Below are 26,393 nucleotides of genomic sequence, written 5' to 3'. Positions count from 1 at the left end.
TTCCAGCTACTTGGAAGGCTGAAGTGGAAGGATTGCAAGAACCCAGCAAGTCGATGCTGGGGTGGCTGTGAGTGTGCCACTGCACTCTGGCCTGGGCGACAGAGGGAGATTCCAACTCAGAAAGAAAAAAAAAAGAAAAGAGATGAGAAAGGCTTTTGACACCAGTGGTGCGCACACAATTGGCACAAGGGCAGATGGGGGTCTCTTATTTGGCATCTCACTTTTTTGACTTTGCTAGCAACATTTGTCATCAGCCTCCTGTTTAGTGAGGGAGACCCTCGCAGACGGACTGTGGAAACCCACATTAATCTCGCGTCCATCACAAACTGACTTTGGAACATCCATCGGCAAGCCAGGATCCAAAGCAGGGGAGAGGGGAACTTCGCGAACGAGGAATCCCCTGCAGATTGCCAGTGGCCTCCCTAGTGGAAGTCCTAGGCCAGAGTGGCAGTGCCCCCAGGGGAAAGAGGCACGTGAAATAACACGCCACACGCCGGAAAAAGCGTGGGCATGTGAACAGCCTGGCTCTTGGCACTCCCGAAGTCTGTGTTTTAATGAAGCCAAATGAGCTAAACCCACATAAAAATATGGGAATACAGCATAATCCCATCCAAGTGAACTGAAAAACATACGACTTGGAGCAAATGTTTACTTGAGAGAAATTCAAATTTTGCCGGTGTCATTGTTTTCTCCCTGTCAGATTTATGGAGTTCTCAAAATAGAAGGAGAACGTGGCGCTTCCTGGCTTCCCTTTCAGATGGTCTCTTTTTACACTTCTAGGGAGGATGGCACACGGAACTGCAAAGGCAATGGTCTCTGTCTGTGAGAAACCCGAATACTGACCTTCCTCGGCCGTGCGAACTGTTTTGGACTCGCTGTCCATTCCTTGGAACTCATTAAAGTAGGGGCGGACCTTGATCTCGTAAGCCACGCCCTTCTTCAGGTTGGCCAGGACAGCACTGCGCTCTGTGGGGACTTTGGCATCCAGGTTCTGCCACGCAGATGTGGCCTGCAGGCCCGACGTCTGGCGGTACATGACCCGGTAGCCCTGGATGAACTGAGGCTGGCGGTCCACCTGGAAGACACAGCGCGACGCTTGACCCGGAAGGGCGGCATGCGGACGCCGTAGGCACACCCCTCCTGTCCCGTCCCTGCCCTCGCGGCCACCCATGACGCTTGACACGAAGGCACCTCCCTCCTGTCCATGCCTGTCCTCGCGGCCACCCTCGGGTGCTTCCAGGACTCCACTCGTCCTTTTGCTTCTAGTCACTTCCCCTTAGAGTTTGCACTGCTCCTCAGACGGTTTTTACAAGGAAGAGTGACCCACTCTGGCCTGTCTGAAACACCTCCCAGTAGGTAAGACGCCTACATGATGGAGCCAGATGCCTGGAAAAGCCCAAGGCCCAGGCCCTCCTGTGTCCAGCTGGGCGTCTCACCAGCCCCAACTCTCAGCACTCCGGACGGGCTCTGCTGAGCACGCCTCTGGGGGCATCTCCAGGCTCATCTGCCGCCCGCTCCCTGATGCCTCACTCTCTCCAGACTCCCTGCCCAGGTCCTGACTCACAGGAGGAAGGGATTCTGCCAAGCCCTAGGACACATGGGCATGGGTGGAGTCAGCCCTGCCTGGTGACGTGGTGGTCCAGGGGGAAGCAGGTATCACCCAGCGTCTCTAGACCACTGGGGAGTCTCGCTCCTGACAAATGGAAAAACCCTCATGCAGGAGGCGCCTGGGACCAGGAGAGCCAGGAGACAAGGCACCCGGGGAAGGGGGCGCAGGGGCTTGGGCCTGCGGAGGAGGCTGGGCCCAGGGAGAGGGGCCGGCCGCTCTGCTCAAAGCCCCGCACAGAGAAGGAGACAGACGGCCGCTGGGGCTGCAGGTCAACCGTGAGTCGCGTGGAAGAGGAAGTCCTGGAAACCTGCACTTGCCCGCCCACTTCTGACTCCCTGGGACAACTGTTGGACCCTTTCACTTCCGTAATGTCCATGGGGGAGCAGCTGCTTCTAAAGACAAGCTGAAGTTTTGAATCTGATAACTCGCCTCATTAGAACTTTTAAAAAGTGTTTTTGTTCACTCTCCATAATTACATAAACTCAAATATGTGTATGTGCGAGATAAGAAAAGAAACACGTTCTTCTCTTCATACGTTTATTAAATAGTCTTTACTAGGTTTTTATGCTTGTTTTGTCTTCAGGGAGAAAAGGATTTGTGACTTTACAGTTTTTTGTGTGTTTTTTTGTAAATTAAACAGATTTAAATGGTTCATCATGTTTCTAGAAATGCTTGATTTAAACATAAAATTGTTCAGGACTTCTCCAACTAATATCCCATATAATAGCTTATAGTCATATTATAAGAAGCCTTAAACGTGACATATTTCACTGTCAAATAGAGTGTAAAGATTCATGGAAAAGAAATGGAATAGTCTCATTTCAGGAAGGTTGTGAGGAAAAAGGAAAGAGAAAAGTTGATAGTAGAGATGGTTATTTATTCCTTTAATACATTTCTTTAGCCAATTGTCAGCATGTTATCAACAAAAGGCATCGTTTCATGTAGAAACTTCTAACATTTCTGCTCCAGCTGCTGTACTGTTTTATGGATTTTTAGGTAAAGGCAGCAAATGAATGACTGGTAGCTAAAAGTACTGGCTCCACGAAGTCAAAAATGCAGAGTTTCAATACAAATACAGGGGAAAAAAAACCATACGTTCTGTGTTTAGAATGTTCACACTGGAAAGCTCCATGGATTTGGTGGTCTGAGTGTGGACGGAATGAACTAATTCCAGGTCCCCAGACAAGTCTCGGCAACCTCACATCCCTTTGCCCAACCAGTTTTCCAGCCTCCACGGAGCTTCTGGAACCGGCGCTATACTGGTGTGAAGTTGTGTGAAGTCGAGGTGAGTCCAGCTCGACGCGGACTGACATGGACATTCATGGTCTCCGAGGCCTCAGCCGTGCTACTAGGCATGACTGGACCACCTGAAACATTTCTTAAAAAGCAGGAGTTGTTCTGACGTCATAAAACACAGCCGCCAAGAAGTTAAAAAAAAATAAATTCATGAGCGCCCAAGAGAGAGGCCTTTCATCCAAACTGTCAGTGTTCGAAAACTCCTTGCAGCATATGTTAAAACAACATTAAGCTTGCATTTTATAAACTTCTCTGCGTTTGCTTTAAGTGAATTTATATACTGAAAGAAAGACATAACTCACAATAATAGCTTGTTAATACTGAAAGAAGCAAGCTGTGTTTTTAAGAAGAACATTAAGCAGCTGTTTCCAGATGAAGGGAGTCTGTAAATCAGGGCAAATTGGTTTTACCCATGTTTGGTTTTCATTAATTAAGTGTTGTAGGGACTTCAGATGCTCGTGTTCACTGCACAGCATCGCCTCGCACACTTCAGGGTATGTGGCACAAAGCGAGGGCCCTCTCAGGGCCAGATCGCTTGGCTCGACTTTGTGCAGTTGCAAAGCATGTTTCTCAGAAGGACATCCATTGCTACAGGTGGAGGCAAGGATGGAAATGCTGAACGTTCCCTTAAAAGCAGGTGGGACGTTCCAGGACACGTGCTTCCCACCCTCACTTGGGAGCCTTTTCCTGGACACATGTTCTGCGATCTCACCGTGGGCTCATTCTGACACAGGGCCATTTTCCAGGGAAGCGCTATGCTTGTCCTGAGTCCTGTCACCCTTCTGATGATAAGAAGAAGGATTTCCCTGCTGAGTTAACCACCATCAGAGTCTGGCCACAAATCCATGGGCTTATATACTTTAAGAAATGAATCTTTCCTGAATCTTGAGTGAAAAAGAGTTGTCTTGAGGAAAAAGTGAGAGGAGAATGAAAAACCTTGGGCTCCAAGTCCTGGGTCTCAGGCTGAATTGTGGTCAGCCTCCTTAACGGCCTGAGCTTCAGTCTCAGTTTGCTTCATAATGCCTGCATCTCAAGGGCACAGGATCATTCAAAGGACCAAGACACGTCGGAGCACCCTGCAAGCTCTGGATGTGTGCAGTGGAGAGGCAGCGTCTGAAGGAGGGGACAGGCTGAAACGTGGCCTCCAGCCCACTGCCATAAGATGCTGAGGCAACATGCTGCTGCCTATCTTTTCAGTTACAAAACTCCATCGATGCTGAAATTCAAAGCAAATTTTCTTTGGGGGGCTTAGCTGCTAAGGGGCCGTCTCATCTCTCGGAAAGTGATAGTTAAGGAACAAAGGGTATGTCATTCTTTTTGTCCTTGAACAAAAGAAAACCAAAAAAAAAAAAAAAAAAAAAAAAACCACTGGAATAATAATCATTCCTCTGTAGGTGACTTCCTGCTATTTTCCTTTGTGGAAGAGCAATTCTGTCTACCCTCGACGTAAGAACAGTTGTTTCAGAAAGCAGCCGTGGCTCACAATTGTGGCTTCAAGTTTAGCCCAGGACATGGGGCGGCGGGTAGACATTGGCACCACTGGCTACGAATCCAGTCCACCACTGGCGACCTACCGTCTTTAGCCGTCCCCAAACCTAAGCACGTAGGTTGGGAAGACTGTTCTCCCCTCAAACCTCAGCACAGCTGTAACGCAAATCCTCACAGTGAGGTCATTTAAACAACATGTGCATTTAGCAAATGGAAAATGTCACACGGAAACAAAATAGTGACAATTTGTTTGGCGACTGGCCCCATTCCGAGCTTGACTTTATTTCACAAAATGTGCCTCTCTCAAAGACATGCTTATGTCACGTGCTGCTACAAACTCACAGGGAACAACGTGCTGTGATAGCAATGGGATGTCTTCTCGAAAGGAAATGAAAAGTGGATGGAGACAGCTGACTCCAGCACTCAACAGACAGTTACTCAAAGGTCCCTTCGGAGGAGACACTGATCTGGAAGGCAGGAATGGAAGAAACGCATCCCAGACTCACAGAGTCACAGCCCACGCAGGAGGTCGACATGCACACGAGATGTGACCAGCTTCCTGGGACGCAGCAGTGAGGATGACCAGGTCTCTCTCTTGGAAAAACTTCCTGTCTACTGGCAGGCAGTGTCTCTCTGATTTGATTTACTCTTTTGAACTCAGTGCCTTTGAAAGTGTTTAGCTGCACCGACATAATGACTTTGATTCTACCCAAATAATTCCCATGTTGAGAAGCAGCTTAAAAGAAGTCCCCTCGGCCAGGCTCGGTGGCTCAGCCTGTCATCCCAGCACTTTGGGAGGCCAAGGCGAGTGGATGGCCTGGGCCCACAGCTGCGAGACCAGCCCGGGCAACTTGGAGAGACCTCGTCTCTTCAATAAATAAAAAGTTAGTCAGGCGTGGTTGCACGTGCCTGTAGTTCTGTGGTTCTGGCTACTTGGAAGGCCGAGGCAGAAGGATCGTGGGAGCCTGGTAGGTCAGCACTGGGGTGGCTGTGAGCATGCCACTGCACTCTAGACTGGGCGACAGAGTGAGACTCCAATTCAAAAATAAAACAACAATTTAAAAAAAGCCCCAGTTGAAACTTCCAACAGATCAAACTTTTTTTCAATTGAGAATGAGGAAAAATCTGATCTGAACAATACGACTATTTCTTTGAACTTTTTAGTTAGTATCTAGTCACAGCTACCGCGAGACAGATGACTTGGCAGATAACACAACTAAAGGTGCCGCTGGAGAAAGGATGCAGCAATGATGTTCCCCTTATGGGGACAGAAGAGGAGCCATCATACACAGAAAACAGAAAAGACTTTGCAAAATTATATCAGAAATTGAATTAGACACACTGCAATACTAGTCATCATAATTAATCTTAAAACATTATAGACTTAGTCTTATTTTTATTAAAGTATTGCCCAATTTTTCCTCATAAACTAAACATTTGACTGACTATGCACTCAAGCAGGATCATCATCCAAACGTTGCCATTGGAAAGCTGCTCCTTTTGGCTGGATGTGTATCCCTGAAGTGGAAAACAACAACAAGGAAAGCAGATTTGGAGTCAGGAAACTTGATTCCTGTCTTTAGCCTTAAATAGACTTGGGAGATTGGGAACACTATCCAACCTGTCTGTACCGGCTTCCTTTGCTAAGAATGTGTGGAGGTGGGCAAAAGAGCCTCGCGTGAGACTTGCGACTCCATGGTCTGAGCCAGCCACACCCCTACGTAGACACAGGTGAGAAGGGGTCCTTCTGGGACTAGCCGGCAGGTCTCCACGTGGGCTGGGACATCCATGCACGGGGGGCGTGTGTGCGCCCGCCACCACACCCAGCCCTGGGCACCCTCACAGGGATCCCCCAAACCTCTCCCAGCTAGACCCGTGTCTCTGTATGGAGTACCCCCGCCACCACATCCACAGAACACGGCAGGAGCCCACAAACGTTCATAAGAGGGAGCCGTTCCATGAAATTATTACTGAGAAGACACCGAAATTGTTTCTTCATTGATTCATTCTTCAGACACAGCTACTCAAGGGCTTGGAAAAACCAATCTGTTTTCTTTCACAAACTCTTTTCTTCTGTTAAAGGAGTTGGTTGAAATGGGTGAGATAGTTGCAACCACGGAACTAAGCACCCTGGACTCCTGGGGGGAAATGAACCGGCGAACAGTCCGCCCTCATTTATGACAGCCAAATAACAACAATCATAGAGACACAACTATAAACACATTCCAAATGAACACTCTTTCAGTTAAAGTGGAAATCCATTCAGCTCCTCTGGACACCATGTCTGTCCCCGACCCGTGTTCTTCCATGTGCACAGAAGCCACCAGCAGACACCCGCTTCTGTCATTCCAACACATCTCTTGGCGGATTTTTAGAGGGTGTATTGGACAGCACTTGCATCTAGCTGAGAAGTTTGCGCTGTCTCTCTCAGGCCCAGAGAAGAACATCACCAGCTCCTCTCAAGACACGTGCACACACACACACAAACACACACTCACACAAGTGTTCGTATTCTCCAATATGACTAATATCACAATTTCATGCTACTTCTTATTTCCACTGCAGTGGCTACCATTTGATCAAAGCATTTTGCACTTCGAAAGTGTTGTGGATATTCTGACACATTTTATTTTTTATTTTTATTTTTTTTTGAGCTGGAGTCTCACTCTGTTACCCAGACTGGAGTGCAATGGCCACTCCCGGCCACCGCAGCCTCGACCTGCTGGGCTCCGGCGATCCTTCTGCCTCAGCCTTCCAAGGAGCTGGAACTACACGTGTGCTACCATGCCCGGCTCATTTTGATTTATTGTAGAGATGAGGTCTCATCAAGTTACCCAGGCAGGTCTCGAACCCGCGGGCTCAGGCAATCCACCCACCTCAGCCTCCCAAATTATCAATGTATTTCCAGGCCAGGCATGGTGGCTCAAGCCTGTAATCCCAGAATTTTGGGTGGCCGAAGTGAGAGTATTGCCTGAGCCCGGGGGTTTGAGACCAGCCTGGGCCACCTGGTGAGACCTTGTCTCTACAATAAATAAAAAATTAGCCAGGTGTGGTAGCTTGTGACTTTAGTTCTGGCTACTTGGAGGGCTGAGGTGGAAGGATTACTCGAGCCCAGCAGGTCGATACTGGGGTGGCTGTGAGCATGCCACTGCACTCCAGCCTGGGCAACAGAGTGAGACTCTGACTCAAAAAAAAAAAATCAATGTATCTCTTAACACTCAGTAGTTTTTGGACTACACATGTCAAATTGTCAGAATTCCATATGTGTTTTTGTGCTGCCGCATGAGATTCAGCCGAAAGAACGTAACGATGAGTGAGTGGAATTCAGAAGAAAACTTCACCAAACACCAAAGTATTTTGTGCTCAAATGGCATCATCAAAAAAGTAAACGCAACACTCTGTGCTTCAGATGGCATCATCAAAAAGAGCAAACACAACCCAAAGACGGGGGGAAAAAACATTTGCAAATCATATGTCTGAGAGGGACTTGTATCTAGACTATATCGAGAACCTCTACAAGTCGGTAATAAAAAGGCAAATAATCCAATTTAAAAATGGACAAAGAGGCAGGGTATGGTAACTCACACCTGGAGTCTGTAATCCCAGCACTTTGGGAGGCTGAGGCAGGACAAGCACTGAGGCCAGGATTTCAAGACCAGCCTGGGCAACGTAGCCAGCAAGACTACGTATCAACAACAGCAACAACAACACATACATACATAAAAATGGAGAGAAAACTTGAATAGGCTTTTCTGCAAAGAAGATATACAAATATCCAAGAAGCACATGAAAATGAACACAACTAGTTATTAAAGAAACGCAGATCAAAACCACAACATTATACCACTACACAGCCACCAGAAAGACTATAACTCTAAAGATAATAATAAGCACTGGCAAGGATTTGAGAAAAATTGGCAAGTGTTTGGGAGAAGCAGAACACTGAAACATTGCTCGTGAGGATAAAAAATGGTACAACCACTTTGGAAAACACTTTGGCAGTTCATCAGAATGTTAGATGGAGAGTTGCCAAAATGACTCAATGATTTCTAGGCGTGTACCAAGAGAAATAAAAACATATGTCCACACAAAGACTTGTACACAAATGTTCATGCAGCGCTCGTCATAATCGCCCAAAGTGGAAACCACCCCCAAATCCATCAGCACATGAAGGATAAACAGAAAGAGACAGTGCTACAATGGCTATTCTTATATTCAGCAACAATAAGGAATAAACAAAGTACTGACACCAACACAACATGGATGAACCCAGAACCATCACGCAGGGTGAAAGACCAGGTGCAGAAGACCATATACCACATGACTCCCATGAAAGGTCTAAGCAGGACTAGAGGTCACAAGGAGCTGAGACAAGGGAGGAGGCGGTGTCTGCTAACGGATGCAGGGCTTCATTTGGGGGAGATGGAATGTTCTAACATTAGATTTTGGTGATGATTTCAAGACTCTCTATACTAAAAAACACGTGGCTATGCACTTTATGGTACGTTGACTATATCTCAACAAAGTTGGTAGAAGATGCAAAAGAAAGAACATGCCACGTTTCTATCACAATCACTCTATTCTTACTCCATTCACTTTTGAATTTCCTGAATATGTTTATTGTCATTGATGACACTTTGATTTAAAAAGTGGTGAGGGTTTTATTACTATTTTTGGTTTAGCTGTGTTTTCCATTTTTGTCTTCCTGAAAGGAGAGATCCCCATCCACGGTGCCTTTGAAAGCTTACCGTCCACGTGACCTGGACAGTGGTGGGCGTCAACACCACTGGAGTATGGAGACGAACAAGGACGTCCCCTAGTTCCTTTTGCACTTGTCTGTGGTCCACTCCTTGTGCTGGCGGGCTGATATCTGCAGTTAGAGAAGGCAGTCACTCCCCATGTTGAAAATCCACAGTCAAACTCCAGTTTATTTTACAGAAGCCAATATCATGTCATTAGAACTAAGGGCAGGGACAAAACTAAAACCTTTCATGGCAAAGCATGTAAGCCTCTCTAGAAATACCAGAGTGGTGGGACATAATTGGAGAGATGATATTTATCCTCACTAGAAATATGTTAACAGAAGCGTATTTCCAACCCCTCAGCCCCATTCAAATACAGACACATTGTTGTGTGCGGGTATTTCTTTCCTTAGGAAGGGGCAGAGTGTGTGCTCCAAGACTTCTCTAGAAAGACCAGCTTCCTAGAGACGCTGGTGTATGGAAGGAATTTCTGGGTCGCTACCGGTCCCAAGAGCAATCGTGTGTCCTTACTCTTGGGCCTGCTTCGGCCTGGGGCATGGAGTGGGGGAAATGTGGTGGGGTGGGTGGGGGGAAGTGAGCTGTGTCATTAAAGGGAAACAGTAGGGGAGCGAGAGGAAGGAGCTCCTCAGATCCCCAAACACTCTTCTGACAGAAACCCTGAGAATGCTGATAACACGCAGCAGTGAATGCCCAGCTGCTGTTAGGAGTGTGGGGGAGGGAGGGAAGAAGGCCCCGCCGCATAAGATCGAACCCCCTCAGTCAGCCTGCTCCGCCTCCGTGTTCACTGGTCACCCCAGATGGCTCTACTGTCCCTAAAATGGCTCACAGTCCATGTCCAGTAAGAAAAAAAGCTACACTAGAGACAGCTAGGTCTAGCCACTTGATATCAAACACAGACTCTCACACATATTCAAATCCACTCTCTTAACCTGTGCTCTTCAATGTTGAGTTTCTTCTTCAACAACTTTATTTAAGGAAGGAAATTCAATTTAAAATGATTTACTTTCTTAATCTTGTTTTTTTTTTTCCCCCTGTTTTCCCAGGCTACAATGCAGCACTCTTGCAGTATTTTTAAGTGCACATCTCAGCTGTAATTTTAGTTGGGTATACTCACTTAAATTGGGGCATAAATAATCAGAAACCATACTCTGGCAAATTTGTTCCCTGGGTCCACTTGGTCTTAGTTCTTAACATGGACACCAAAGTGAAATTTTACTGGATGTGAACCACATTAACTTTTGCCGATATGTGAGTTGTCGGTTTTGATGTGGATCGTGCGAGTATTTACAGTACTGGCACAATAAGTAGACTTAGGTGTGGACACCTTTGAAAAAGAAGAGCTCGCAAAGCAAAGTGCTCCTTGAAAAGACGGCCTGACAGAACGCAGAGCCGCTGCAAGAAGTGTGGTACAAGAGTGGTGGCAATGACCCTGACACTCAGACACAGAGCAGGAGTTTCCTGACCAAGGTCTGTTAAGAGAACACGAGTCTTCTGCTCCGTCTAGTCTTTCTGCTGGAACAAGCCCAGACCCAACAACTTTACATTCACCTTTTGGGACCTTTTCACCACGAGTTGTTTTATGAGCCAGGCCGTAGAGATTGGTATGGTTGCCCAACGATCAGGAAAGTCTGCCCGAGTCTATACAGGTGTGCAAGGTCTGGGTACGAGCATTTCTTGACTGAAAATGGTATACATCTTCCATTTCAAGTTCAATAATTTAATTTACTCATTAAGTTCAGCCACTCTGAAAGCAGCTGCGTCTAGGTAGGGCCGCCTCTAACTAGTTTCAGAGCCTCAAATTCCTTGTTGTGCCTTTTCTTTCTCTCGAGACAAGTTCTTTACCTACAGGCCTTTTATCATCGTGGAATATTAATCACATGACTGTGCAGAGAACAATAGCACAGTGGCATCCCTCCTCCCCAGACTGTCATCATGTCAGCCACGCTCCCGAGTCACGGGGAGGCTTTATTGCATGCGACTTGTTTAAGGCGCCCTTCTCTGTTACAATAGCCTGCTTGCTACTACACTGAGCTACGTGGTAATTATAATCATATTTTATGGCTGCATGCTGCTTTTCACGGCATCAAAATACGAACGTGAATTATATCTTGTTCAAAGCCTCTTACGAGCAAGAAGCAATTAACCCTTCCTGAAGCACCCTGCGGCAAGTAGGTTCCAACACGTAACAAAGCTGCATCTCCATGGTGTTGCTCCTTTCACTGACCACGGGGAAGGGAAACTGCGAGGTAGCCTCGCGTGCCCAGTCCGGTGCAGACTCCAGCCAAACCTCCATCGGAAGAGATGGGTTTCTTGGAATGAAATGATGCCGCTTCTGTTTGGAAATTATATCTTACTATCTGGGCGTTTGCCATGTGAGTCCTGCTTCTGTAATACATGACTCCTTGAGACGTCTGACTTAATAAAACACCCCGGGCAGTAGTTGTAAAGCGCACACATCGCATCACCAGGCGGGGTCATTAAGACAGACACCACTTGGTCCCAGAGCTCTGGACCTGAAGCCTGAAAACCCGTGTTTCTACCTGGTCCAGGTGATGCCAGTGCTGCCCCTCGGGGCCCATGCTGAGAGCCACCATCACAAGGGCAGAATCCTGAAGCACTGGAAACAATTGTGATACCCCTATTTGGACATCCATGCATGAGGGACCACTTTCCTGCTGATGTATAATGATTTCAAAGACGGAGAAACATTTTCCTCCCTTGGAAATATAGCGATGCCCTAATTGGCGGGTACCCTTGACTACCTAGATGTGCCCATTATCTCATCCATGTCCACTGTCTAGACCCTGAGAGCTCTGGAAAGAGGACACAATTCACCAGGGTGGACAGCAAGCTCCCTCCTCCTTCCCCGGAGAAAGCCTAGGGAGGCACCATGAAAAAGCAGACACGGGAGCATGTCCTCCCGCAGCCCCTCAGATGTGGGTGCGTCCGGGGCTTCATTCTGGACCAGGTGAGCCCACAGCTATGGGAATTACCTTGGGTGCGCACAGGGTCCGACATGGGGCTGGGGTCGCTGAGCCCCTGGGGGTTGATGGCTCTGACCATGAACAGGTAGACGGTGTTGGGCCTCAGGGCCCTCACGGTGTAGAGGGTGGTCTTCACGTGGTTGGCCACCGTCTGCCAGCTGTTGCTCACCGATTGGCTGAAATGCAAAGCGACACAGCGTTTAGAGAACGGCCGTGCGGGCACCGAGGATAATGGCGTTGGGGAGCGATGACCAAGGTTAATGGCTGGAAACTGAACACACACGCACACAGCACTGGAGGTGTTCAGCCCGAGAAATGAAACGCTGGATGGTTTCCGTTTATTCCAAACAAAGCGGAGCCCCCTGACAAGAGTGCCATGCACAACAAAACTCAGCTCAGCCCAGGAGATGGGGCAGCCCTTGCTAGCGCACAGCAGCCACGACATGAACCCTGTAAAGGAACAGAGGCGAGGATCACAACACCAAGTCTATACAGCAAGGATGGTCCTTGTGAATGCATGTGCATATGTACCTTGGAAAGAATTAACCTGCAGAAAGAACACAATGGCTACAGAGTAAGCTATGCCAACACACTGTGCTGCTACAAGGTGTGTTTTCTTTTGCATCAATTCCACATGCAATATTCTAACAGAGCCTTCTAAAGCTACATATCTGTAAGAGAAGAAAGGAAGTATGTCATGAGTATTGTCCCGGCCACATTTTCCATAAAACCGTACATCACACAGCGCTGTGACTTCTCATCTCAAAACGGGGCTAGCTCTGAATCCAGCCCTCTCATGCCTGGCACAGACGGATGCCAGGCAGTGGCGCCTTGCTTAAGGTCAGATGCCGTTTTTGTTCAGCGTAAGGAAAAAACTGTGGTTTTCAGGGCAGTCTGTTTGCTTTTCAGACATCCCTCAGTATCAAAACATAAAAACTATAGAAAAATGCCATTTTGAAATTTGAAAGCTAAGTATCTATCATTACCTTAAATGTAGACTAGAGAAGCTAAATAGACAGTGATCGTGTGTCCTAATGTTTACAAAAAAGCAGTGGATATCCTTTACAATTTATGATGTCAAATGGAAGCACAATGGAAAGGGAAATAGGAAAGGTTTTCTCATTTGTATAAGTCGTCTACCAAATTCTCATGGAATCTAATGATATTTACTAATTTATCATCTGTATCTTGAAATGGACAATAATGACCTCCAACAACACAAGGAGACATCTTTTCCATTCCGCAACTGGAAGCATATGGAGTAACTCTTTTAATTGCTGTTTTTTATTTTATCTCAGGCACAGCCAATAGAGTTACTCAAATATCTGGCATAAAAAACAATGGAGTTCTTCTAAGTTCTGCTCTAGTTATTAGGAATAAAGATGCCAGAGTCCCATGTCTCAATACATGTTGCATAACTTTAAAAAGTGCCTGCACCCAATTAAATTATTTTCTGCCTGAGTCTAATGCTCAAATTCTCATCTCAAATCCCGACCATGATCTGAATAAGTAAAAGAGCTAAGTGATTATATTATGAACTAGATCCCTGAAGACCTAGGCATGGAAAATGCACGTTTAATCTTACAATTCAGCCATACATTTAAAAAGTAACGTTTGTTCCTGAATAAAGTCAGGAAAGATTGACTCGTAAAATGCACTGATTGACTACGTCCTTACAATTAAGCAGCAGAATAGCTAGGTGAAATTTCAGAATATAGGAGCTAAAGCAAAAACCCAAGGGAGAAAGAAGGAAGTGTCCCATACCTGAAGGCCTCAATGATATATGCACTTGCTGGAAGCGTTCCAGGGGTACCTGGTTGCCAGGACAAGGTGACACTGTTCTTAGTAACATCAGTGACCTGCGGCTTGGATGGTGGCCCTGGCAGGTCGTTTAAATCATAATTTTTACTGATCGTTGCTCCAGATTCTAAGAGGACAGACAGAAAAAACTTCATTCCTGATTGCGAAGCTGATGAGAATGCTTAAAAGAAGGAGGTAGTCTCCAAAAGGAGCTCAGCTAGACAGTGGGTATCATGCCCACAAGTCAGAGAGTCACAAGTGGACGCCTGCTTCTCCTACAGTTAGTATGTGAAAGCATTGCTTTCGCACGCGTGCACATCACGGGAAATAAACAGCAAGGTCCTCAAGGATGGATGGATTAATTCCACAAATGCAATGCTATGTGCAAACTCGTGCATGAATTAAAGCAGCATTGACTGTGCAGACTTGATTTCCATGCGATGAATTAAAAACCTTGATCCCTCCTTAACTTATTATTTGATGCTGCACTATTGCCAAAAGGGGCTCAGGATTTCTGCTTTGGGACAATTCTCACAGAACACACCTGTCACATCCAGCACTGCACTCCAGGAGGTCTCCCCACTGGAACTCGTGGCCACACAGGTATAGGTGCCGGTATCCGAGGGCTGGAGGAAGGGAGAGAATGACACGGTTTTAACCCACTTGCAGAACAAGCACTCAGTGTCGACCAGGTAGTATTTAATTTCTCAAAATGATGTGCATCATTTGGCTGTCTAAATTACATGTCAGAACCCATCATATGCACATAGAAAATATTAAAATAAACTCATATGTTATTTGCAGCATTCATGCATAGGATTTTAAAAGTTACGTTTCTACAAATGTTATTTGTCTGATGGAGTTGACTCTACTGGAGCCTCTTCCTTTTCTGCCCCATTGTAACAATCTGACCCCTTGACTTCATGTTATGGTGGGGTTTTGCTCTACCGGAGTCAAATACAGACAACCCACGACCGTGTGCTCAGAATCCCATCAACTTTCTGAGACTCAGCAATGTGATGCTCTCCTTTCTGCTGCAGATAAACTACGTTTTAATGAATGAAATGTACTCGAGAGTAAAAAAGCAATAAGACACTAGAAGGCCACACTTCCTCTCCTTTGAAAGGCACGAAGAGAGTGAAGAACACAAAACTGTGTTGTGTTTACTTTTCCTTTCTCGATTTTAGAATCACGGGGTGCATGTGAGGATCTGCCGTGTGAGCCTACTGCATGATAGTGAAGCTTGGACTTCTGACAAGCAACCCCTCAGTAGTGAGCTTGGTACTCAGGGGGTGGTTTTGTATCTCCTATCCCCCCCCCTTTAAAAAAGGAAAAAATAGATAGTTCCCTTTAAAAGGTTCAGTATTCACTTATTTGCAAGCTCCAGCAGCGGAACGGTGAATAAGGTTTCATCAAAAGACAGAGGAACCACTCATGGAGTCACTGCCATTTCCAGCAGAAAGGGACCGTAAAAGTCATCTCACACATAACTTTTTAAAGCATACGTAAAAACGGCCCTTCCATTGGATGCTCAAAGTGTTTTGCTATTCGTTGAAGAGTGGCATAAGACTTTGAGGAAGCGTTGGTACTATAATCAAGAGTTCTCTTTTACAAATGTAAAAGGTCGAAGATTGTGTGATGAGACCTTGAAAAAGCCCCAAGATCCACAAAAGAGGCGACTCAAATATCGTCTCTGGGGTGGGAGTCTGTGACCACACGGCAGACATTCGTTTGCTTAGTGTGGGGGGGAAGGAAGCCTGACATTGGGAAGAGAAACTGATGCCCAGACAAATGAAGACGCGACAGAAGGCATAGACTTAAAATTCTGGGACGACCTTGAATGTAGCTGTTGATGACTCGTGAGAGTTTGTGGACGATGATATCCGCTGGGATCAAAAAGTAAGCGTGTTGACAATCAGGCGTTCATAAGCCATCTTCAGGTAGATCATGAATGTACAGATGGCACTGCCACTCTGCCGTCTTAATTGATTTCAAATGCCATTATGCATCTTAACTGAAGTTTCAAATTGCCCTGGCCTGCCATTCTCTACATCTTATCTCTGTACACTTGTCTTCCATGGTGCAAAGGCACGAGGGGGCTGGCCACTCTGGAAAGAGCCGTTTTCTGCCACGTGGCTGTGCATACATTAAAATCATTAGAAACCTTTGCGTTTAAGACACATCACTCACAAACTAACCATAATGAGCGAAGGCTGGATTTTAATGGGATGTTCATTTGAATGTGGCATGCAAAAGAGTTGGAGAATTTGCATTTCATTTTAGTTGTTGAGCTAAAACGCAGCACTTGTTATTCCTTGCAAATGCTCCAAGAAAAGTATGCAGGTAATGCGTCTTCACTGCGCCCTCTTGTCACTGTGTGGAGATGCAAGTCTGACACTAGCGGTGGTAGGTATGCTTTAATGAGTGTTGAAATATTCTACTTCTCAAAAGATACCGATTCTGTTACCAATTAGCAGGACTATGAGAACACAGCATTTATCATGCTATTTTTTCCCTTGCATTAAGGACAGAAAAAGAACTGGTGAGACACAAAGGAACAGGCCCTATGGAAATCCTCTCCCAGCTATACGGTGAGGTACTGTAAAACCCGATTTATCTCTCTCTAAAGACAGCCATCTTGCAGGAAAAGAATGGCGTTTTCATTTTGCAGTTCATCTAAAACCTTAATATCATTGCTAACCCTCACTCGTGTATCACCCCCATCATCCCCACGTCCCTCTTTATTCCCTTAACTGAAGTCTTTTCCGGTCAGGAGTGCTTCTGGTCTTTACCATCCTTGCCCTTTTATCCTGAATCAATTGCTTTAAAAAAAAAGATGAATATGTTGGCCAACTCATCGCCCACTCTTCTCCTTGGGCGCTTGGCTGCGGACAGACCCCAGGAGCTGGCGTCTGGAGGCCACTTAGAAACCGGTCAGAGGGCTCCAAGCTAGTATGACATCATCAAGCACCCACCTTTAATTGCGTCTTTCAAACACGACTGGGGATCCTGACCCCTCAAGCACACCCTTTAGTTCAGGGAAACCGTGAAAATGCATTAACCCCAGTGGCCCACGTCTGCCTTTAGCCCAGAGATGGAGGGTAAATGTTTACACACAGAGAGTTGGCATTAATTTTTTAATAACTTCCATTTTGTTCCAAGAAGGATAACAATTAATTTATAATCAATAAAAGATAGGCTACAAATATCTGCATTCCCTTGCTTTTCATTTAACTGAACTTGGCAGCATTTTTCCTACTTAGAGCAATAATTAATGCCTGTGTGGCGACATTAAAGATAAGCATTTTATACACACACACACACACACACACACACACACATATATTGCATTCATAAATTAAAAACTCATGTGTGCATTAATATGCATACAGCAAAAACAGAGTCATTCTTCCTTTTGTCATATGTAGCTACAAGATGTATTGATAAACAGCCAGATAAACATGTAGTTGTAAATAAGCTCCCATCCGAAGAGCACACTCCAAATTGTGATCATTTGGAAATATATGCAGTTAAAATTTTTACCTTCCTCCACAGCTTCAGAATGAAAAGATTCTAGAAACTCGTTTTGTTTTCTTCATCTTGGCTCCCAATTTCTACCTGGACATGGGATTCTGTCGTTACTTCTCCACTGAGCTGCTTTCAGCCCACGTTTCATGGTGCACTGTGCACCAGCTCCCTCGGCTCCAGCTGTCCCCTCACTCTTGTGATTACTGTGATACTCTCTCCAGCTCTGGCACAGCACATGCCACACAGTGCTGAGGAGGAAACTTGCTGAATGAGTTGACTCTGTGGATAGAGGACAGGTGGCCCCCAGGGCAACAACCTTCTGGGACTCACACGTTGTGTAAGCCTCACCTGGAGTGTGGGTGGGACCTGTGTTGATTTGATTCTGGCCCACGGAATATTGCACAGGTGTCAGCATGCTATGTTTGGGATTTATTAATAGGATGGCAGTGCCCATCCTTGCTATAGACTCTCTTTCTTGCCAACTTGGAGGAAGCGAGCAGTCAGGTGGCAGAGGGTTCAAGACAGCCTCCAGCCAACAGGCAGCAAGAAAGGGAGGCTACTAGTCTGGTGGTCACAAGGAGTTGAACGCAACAATCATGCTGACAGGAGCAAACCCACCCTCAATCGATCTTCAGCTGAGACCTCAGCCCTGAAGGACACCTGACTTCAGAACTGGAGCAGGAGACCCAGCCAAGGCAAGCCCAGGGCCCTGACTCACAGAAACTGGGACAGAATCAATGTGTGTTGCTTTAAATGGCTACATTCTTGCTGACATTGTTGCACAGTAATAGAAAAGTAATTCAATTCTCAAAACTAGACACCTCATTTTGGGTTGCTCCTGAAACAGGTATGACTTGCTAAGTTGGCAACCATGTCAATAGTTATCACATAAACTTCAGTTAAACCATCTGGGGCTTGCTCTTGGCCATGGGCTTAAATCTAAACAACACAGCCACTTAACCTGAAAACATCCAAGGCTTTCCACCAACTAGGCACACCTGCCTCCTAAGTAACTCATCCTCTCTCTTTATTTTTCCATGATTGTTTGGCCCAGTCAATTTATCTATGTCTCTCTACACTCTTCACTTGCAAATGAAAGTACGTCAGAGGCACTGGTCACTTCCAAGTTATCGTACATACCCTACTACTATTATGTGTTTATTATTAACATTATGTGTTTAGGATTTGTAGTTTCACTGATGGCAGACATATGGGATGGAAAGCAGGAGTAAAAGTGTCAAGGTCTGTTATGAATTTATGACTGCACAAAATGGTGACCTTCCCTTCAATTTCATATTTTTTAATCGGTAAAATTATCAATCTTATTTTTAAAATAAGAAATAACATGGTGCATTTTTCAATGCACACCATGACGCTGGGATATAGGATTTTGAGTTCCTCCAAGGCAGCCCCCAGCCTTAGGGCAGTCAGTCCTTACTTGGGAGTGGTGACTCAGCCACAAAGCCCAACGAACTCACCCGCAAGTTCTTAATCTGCAGCGTCCCTTGATCTTGTATGGTCACTCTTGGGTCTCTGCCCAGAAAAGTAAATCCCTCCTTCAACCAGCTGATTCCAGGAAGAGGGTCGCCCGTGGCTTTACACTTCAGCAAGGCTGTGCCATCCACTGCCAGCGTTTGGTTGGCTGGGCCTTGTAGAATTATGGGTGGAGGTCTGTCTGTCAAAACTAGAGGATAAAGATATTTTCAGGATATTTTAACTTCTATGAAATCCAGTAATCCTGATATATGGACATTGACAGCGAAATCCAAGCCCCAAAGCTACACACATGACTTACATCTGACTGAGGGTGCTCTAAACCAATTGTCTACCATCTGCATATCCATTCATGTGAACTACACAGAGGCCATACTATTGCTGATGACCTACCCTGCTTTACCTTCAGTTAAAATGATGTTGAGATAAAGCCTGACATTTTAGGCTTAGTTTTATTAGAAGGCTCGGGCATGTTAAAATTACAGAGAAAATATGGATAGCTGATGGCAGCCATTCCTTTTGTCCCTCACATGCATATTCACAAAAGCCTGAGGAGCGTCCTGAGCCCGAATCAACCTTCACTTCTGCTTTTATCACATATGATATATATATGAAATAAATACACATGATATATACGGCACCCCATTTCACCCTTCAGGGCACCAGTTGTGTGCTGTATTGATAAAGGTGAAAATATTTCTGTTGATGTCAAAATATTAGATTATGAATAATTTATTTCCAAAATTGTGACACTGGGTCTTCAAATTACAGTCATATCATTTGGATGATTTAATTAGTCCACATAATTAAGAAAAGAAAAGCAGTCCAGTTACACTATATTTATGAAATGACAAAATAGAGCTTTTGTGCAAAATCAGTGTTTACATATACATTCATATTTGTGTCCATTGGGGCAAATTTTCCATAATTTCATAAACTTTTAGTTTAGTATGCTTTTTGTTTATGAAATACTGTTTTGTAATAGCATTGCAAATGCTTTCAGAAGTATTTAATAATGACTTAAGAAGAAAATCAGAATGCGTAGTCTCATTTACAGGGTTAAGGAAATAATTGGAAGTAAGATTCATCTAGAACTCAGTAGAAGTTCACCATGTGGTCAGGACATGTTCAGGTTCAAGGAAGGCTTTCTTAAGAGAACGTCTGTAAACTTCAGCATAGACTTCAGTTAATTATCCAATACATGCTTTGAACCATATATATTTCCATGTAATATAAATCCAATATATACAAAAACTTGCTACATCAATGATAAAAGCCTAAGAGAAACAGGAAAAGATTGTTTATTGTTCACAGACAAAAATTAGAACCATATATTTTAGTGCTTTTCTTCACCAAATGCTTCATTTTCCAACTAGATAAAATAATCTAAAGAAAACATGGAAACAAAATACTGTAACAATTCAGACACATATGGTAACAATTGGGCAAACAGAGCTGCAAACTGAAAGGTTTCGTGGCATTTATTTATTTTGTGGGTCAAAAATGGAAGGTCAATGCACAAAAGATAATGAACAAATATTCAATCAGTGTGAAGGTGAGTCTGCATGTCCAGAGTGGAACACGCTCATTGCATTTCACTGATGCTACTTTTTAGTTTCAAATTAAGGACCTATAGAGAATTCAGGTAGCTTCTTACAATCTGCTTTTATTGTCATATCCCTGAAATCATTAGATGCAGCCAAAGGTCATCTAATTAGTTTTTCTTCTTCTCTCTTTTTTTTTAACTGCTCAAATGAGCAGTTCACCGCCTTTTGAATGATTTTGATCAATAAAGTAATTGAAAATCTCCCGGCTAGAAGGAATTTTCGGCTTCAAGGATGTTATGGGTGAAAGATGACCACAGGTTTCCATGACACAAAGGTCAAAGGTTAAATGAACATTTAGGGATCCCAGTGATCTGTGAACAACGGCACGGTCTTCTCTAACTGTGCATTATAAATTCTCAATAAACCATTCATATACGATCACGAGTGACATCAACGATCGATATAAGATATGAATACATTTCACCTCCCCCATTCTTCTAGATTCTACTGGCTCTCCTCACAGGATTACCATTGTCACTTTCTAATTCTCTGAGAGAAAAAGCACAAAAAGAAAGAAGAAATAAAGACTAGGCAGTGACATGATGAGGAGGTCTTTTAAGGAAGTATCTGCCACTGAGATGTGGTGAAACATCTTTGCTCCATCGTTAATCGGTAAAATTATCTATCACTCAACGTAGCACCTTTCATCACCATTAGCAATTTCATCTTATATGAGTGCTTGAATTATAAAGATTTCTAGAAGACCAATCCACAGGCACACATGTGTCAGCAGAAACACGGATGTGATGGAGTACAGGCATGTCTTGGAGGTACTGTGGGTTTGGTTCTAGGCTGCAATAAAGCAAATGTTGCAATAAGGCGAGTCACCCAAATGTTTTGGATTCCCAGTGCATAGGAAAGTTACGTTTACTCTATGCTGGAGTCCATTACATGTAAATGGCATTCTCTCTTAAAAAAACCATGTACATACCTTAATTTAAAAATACTTCATTGCTAGAAAAATGCTGACCCTCATCTGAGCCTTCAGTGAGTTGTAATATTTTTGTTGGTGAAGCGTCTGACCTCGATGCTGATGGCTGCTGACTGATCAGGGTGGTGGTGGCTGAAGGTTGGGTGGTCAAGGCAACAGACAACTGTAAAGCTTACTCCATTGATTGACTCCCCTTTTCTCTGTGGCATCCAGTGCTGCTTGACAGCATTTTATCCACAGTAGAATTTATTTTGAAATAGGAGATAACCCTCCCAAACCTTCTGCTGCTTTGTCAACTAGGTTTATGGAATATGCTAAACCCTCTGTTACCATTTCAACAATATCCACAGCGTCTTCCCCAGGAGTAGATTCTATCTCAGGAAACCACTGTCTTTGCTCACCCATAAGAAAGAACTCTTTATCCATTCAACTTTCATCATGAGATGGCAGCAATGTAGTCATGTCTTCAGGCTCCACTTCCAACTCTGGTTCTCCCGCTGTTTCCAGCACATTTGCAGTGACTTCCTCCACTGATGTCTGGAACTCCTCAACATCATCCATGAGGACTGGAATCAGCTTCTTCCAGACTCCTGTTAATGCTGATATGTTGACCCCATCCCATGAATCACAAATGCTCTTAATGGCATCTGGATTGGTGAATTATTTCCAGGAGGTTTTCAATTTACTTTGATCAGATTCATGAAAGGGACCCCTGGCTATGGCAGCTATCGCCTACACAATACATTTCTTAAGTAATAAGACTTGAAAGTGGAAGTGACTCCAGGGGCTGCTGAGTGGATGCTGTGTGAACAAGAATGAAAATGACATCCATCTCCTTGTATGGCTCCATCAGAGCTCCTGGGGGACAAGGTGTACTGTCAATGGGCAGGAATATTTTGAAAGGCATCTTTTTTCTGAGCAGTAGGTCTCAACAGTGGCCTCAAAATAGCCAGTCAACTATGCTGTGAACAGACAAGTTGTCATCCAGGCTATGCTGTTCAACTTACAGAGCACAAGCACAGAAGATCCAGCATAATTCTTATGTGTTGTCGATAATTTAAAAATGGCAGATTACATCGTTTACAATATCACAAGCATTGGTTTCAACTCAAAGTCACCAGCTGGATTTGCCTCCATGAGGGAGTTAGCCTGTCCTTGGAAGCTCTTAAGCCAGGCACTGTCTTCTTTTCTCCAGCTACGAAAGTCTAGATGGCTGCTTCTTCCAGTGGAAGGCTGTTCTGTCTACACTGAATGTCTGCGGTCTGGCGTAGCCTCCTTCCTCCTCAATCTCAGCTAGACCTTCTGGAGAACTTGCTGGCACGTCTCCCTTAGTGCCGACTGCTTCTGCTTGTGCTCCGTTGCTCTGGAGATGGCTTCTGTCCTTTAGTACACTCAGCTAGCCCAGGCCAGTTTCCGCCTTCTTCTGCAGTGTCCACATCCCTCTCAGAAGAGAGCTGGGGTCTTACTCTAATGGCTTTGGCTTACGAGAATGTGGTGGTTGGCTGGATCTTCTCTCCAGACCATGCAGACTTTCTCCATATCAGCAATGAGGCTGTTTCACTCGCTTGCCCTTTCTGCATTTACTGCCGCAGTACTTCCAGTGCCTTCAAGAGCTGGTCCTTTGAATTCACGACTTGGCCGAAGAGGCCTGTCTCTTCTTCCATCTTGTCTTCCGACATGCCTTCCTTCCTAAGCTTAGTCAAGTCTATCAGGTCATTACTCTTTTACTTTTGCCCTCAGAGACGAAACTAGAATCATTACTGTTTGGTGAGACATGATCAACTTCAAGTTCTCAAAAGCGTTCCTTTTTATGTGGCCAGACATAACCCTGAATACCCACCTGTTTCACAAACCCACTCAGTCACATCAACTGGCTAGTTTTCTTCATCAACCCCGTGTTCTTCAAACAGCCTTTACCATAACAATTTCCTCATTTAGAAACCTTTCAGAGCTAGGTTTCGGCAGATATCTGAGCCATTATGTCTGGGATGCTTTGTAGGGATATAGAATAGAACTGAGGCTTTGGGCACAATATCTTATTTTTCAAGTGTATGGGTCTAGACATTTTTGCTGACAGTACAAAACATAAGATCTTTAAAATGATTAATAATAATCTTTTATTGCTTTAAAGAAATCTGGAGGCATGAAGAATCAAAAGCTTGCCCATCTCAGGGAGAATTTCTCATCACTGCTGACCTTGAACCTGATGCCTCCTTTCAATTCAGCGGCCGGGAATCTCTGTGGTGCAGCCGCCATGGCTCAATGCTCCAGCCGTGCTACTCTGTTGTATCCCTTCCCATCCCTAATGTGCCACTAAACAGGCCATATCACAGACAGAGATTTTTAAATATCGCATTTCTGTTTTTTTATTTTGTTTTTTTGTTTGTTTGTTTTTTGAGTTGGAGTCTCACTCTGTCGCCCAGACTGGCGTGCAGTGGCCGCTTCCAGCCACCGCAGTCTCGACCTGCTGGGCTCCGGTGATCCTTCCTCCTCAGCCTTCCGAGTAGCCGGAATTACAGGCATGCACTACCACGCCCGGCTGATTTTTTGATTTATTGTAGAGATAAGGTCTCACTGCCTAGGCAGGTCCTGGACCCGCTGGCTCAGGCAATCCACTCACCTTAGCCTCCCAAAGGCACGGGATTACAGGCTGAGCCACCGAGCCCGGCTGCATTTCTGTTAGTTTTAAATGACCTTTTGATCTATGCGTAAATTTGAATTGTATAAAAAAACACATCGAATTTCACCAGCAGAGAAAGAAGAGAATTGGAGTGGACATGACATACACCAATATATGACATATGGCTTTCATATCTCAGAAGTCAGCATTAGGAGAAAAACAGAAACCAAACAAAACCTTCACAGATGGAAGAGAGCAAGAAAGAATCTTTCATTTAAGACACCAAGGAAAAGGTATAAAACTCCTGCTCAGAGGCTCAGGACATAACTACACCTCTCTGGCAGTCAAGTGTGACAAACAAGCTTCCAGGAAAAAAGCAGAGGACATCGAGCACCTGTCCTTTCCAGCTTCACAGTGTGTGCAGGCACATCAGCTGAGACCTCAGGGCACAGATGCAAATAAAAAAGAGTCATCTTTGCATCCATCAGGACTTCAGAAAGTTCTTTGTTAACTTAGTGAATGTAAAAATCAAGTCATAGGAATGTCCTAATGTGATTAGCTAAGTGAATGCTCATCTCTCTTTCTCTGATAGTATTAAAGGGAGTGTCTCATTCTCCTTGAGTAAAATAAAATTATTAATGTTTGTTATAAATGGTCATGTCAGCATAAGACCCAATAAAAATGCACAGATTACAATTCAATACAAAATGTGATGTCATTTAAAAAAAAAAAAATTCATCATAGCTGGACTCGGTGGCTCAGCCAGTAATCCCGCATTTTTGGGAGGCTGAGGTGAGTGGATTGCCTGAGCCCGCGGGTTTGAGACCCACCTGGGAAGCGAGACCTCATCTCTACAATAAATCAAAAAATCAGCCAGGCGTGGTAGCGCATGCCTGTAATTTTGGCTACTTGGAAGGCTGAGGCGGAAGAATCGCCGGAACCCAGCAGGCCGAGGCTGCGGTGGCCAGGAGCGGCCGCTGCACTCCAGTCTGGGCGACAGAGCGAGACTGCAACTCAAAAAAAAAAAAAAAAAAAAATTCATCACTATATATGTGAGGGGAACCCCCCAAAACTGGAATTTATTTATACAAATTGTGCATTTTTTCTTACATGGCTAAACTTCAGTTACCTTCAAAGTACTCTGCATTTGCTACAATACACCTTTTGAGATGCTTTTTCCACTGCACAAAACAGTTTTTGAACTCATCAGTTTTGATGCCTTTCAGTAAGTCTGCTGTTTTTTATTTCACCTCTTTCACATCAGCAAAACATTTCCCTTTGAGGTCTTTTATTCATCCAGGAAAACCAAACCAAAAGTCACTCTGGGCAACATTGGGTGAACAGGGAAGGTGGGTCATAGGGGTCATGCCATTTTTGGCCAGAAACTGCTGAACACTCCTTGCAGTGTGGGCACAGGTGTTCTCATGGTGGAAGGACCAGTCACCTGTTTGCCACAACTTGGGATGTTTCTTCTGCAAATTGTGATGCAACCTCCTCAAACCGTCCAGATAAAAACTTTAGTTGACCATTTTATCCAGAGGAAGAGATTGCAAGTGTACTACAAGGGATCTACCCTCCAAAGCATAATTGTTTTGGGGGGGAATTCCCCCCCCATGTGTGTGTGTGTGTGTGTGTGTGTGTGTGTGTGTGAGTGTGTGTGTGTGCTTTTCTTTTTTTTTGTTGAGGTGGGGTCTCACTCTGTCACCCAGGTTGGACTGCAGTGGCATGATCATGGCTCACCACAGTTTTGATCTCCTAGACTCAGACCATGCTTCCACCCCAGCCTCTCAAGTATCTGGGACCACAGGTACATACCAACACACAGGGCGAATTTTTTGATTTTTTTTGTGTGGAGTCAAGTTCTTGCTGTGCAGCCCAAGCTGGTCTCCAACTCCTGAGCTCAAGCAACCCTCCCACCTTGGCCTCCCCAAGTGTGAACTCGCGGGCGGGAGCCATCGCACCCAGCCCATTACGTTTGTAACCTCTAAACAGATTGGCTCTGATGTTCTTCTGGGGGGAAAAGAAGTGGCGTCGGATCGGGGAAAGTTGGAAGCCAATAAAGACGCGACTTCACCCAGATCCGCGCTTAGGGGATCAGCAGACTGAAGCGGCTGGACCCGTGGGAAACGCCGCACGGCCACCCTCGGAATAAGCCCACGCCCCTGTAAGACAAGTCCAGAAAGGGCATCGCACCGTCAGTGACCTCCAGCTGCGCCTTGGCCAGGATGCTCCCGGCCACCGTCAGGGCCTGGCAGATGTAGTAGCCGGCGTCC

At 45.0% G+C, this 26,393-nt stretch overlaps 1 protein-coding gene across 1 annotated transcript in view; it reads right to left on the bottom strand.

Moving 5' to 3' along the window:
• The window catches only part of ROBO2 (roundabout guidance receptor 2), a gene marked incomplete at its 5' end in the record, with an annotated part of 485,855 nt that overhangs the window by 68,975 nt on the left and 390,487 nt on the right, over nucleotides 1-26,393 (bottom strand). Inside the window, 7 exons of the mRNA XM_021711978.1 lie at nucleotides 844-1,075; nucleotides 9,142-9,263; nucleotides 12,150-12,316; nucleotides 13,905-14,067; nucleotides 14,485-14,566; nucleotides 18,947-19,152; nucleotides 26,314-26,392. Of these exons, the coding sequence (XP_021567653.1) occupies nucleotides 844-1,075; nucleotides 9,142-9,263; nucleotides 12,150-12,316; nucleotides 13,905-14,067; nucleotides 14,485-14,566; nucleotides 18,947-19,152; nucleotides 26,314-26,392 (1,051 nt within the window). The remainder of the gene's footprint in view (nucleotides 1-843; nucleotides 1,076-9,141; nucleotides 9,264-12,149; nucleotides 12,317-13,904; nucleotides 14,068-14,484; nucleotides 14,567-18,946; nucleotides 19,153-26,313; nucleotide 26,393) is intronic.

Source organism: Carlito syrichta, unplaced genomic scaffold (assembly GCF_000164805.1).
Source record: "Carlito syrichta isolate Samal-C Ts95f unplaced genomic scaffold, Tarsius_syrichta-2.0.1 Scaffold302973, whole genome shotgun sequence".
NCBI classification, from domain to species: Eukaryota; Metazoa; Chordata; class Mammalia; order Primates; family Tarsiidae; genus Carlito; species Carlito syrichta.
Note: the sequence above shows the minus strand (reverse complement) of the source record. Positions and strands in the feature narration are given on the sequence as shown.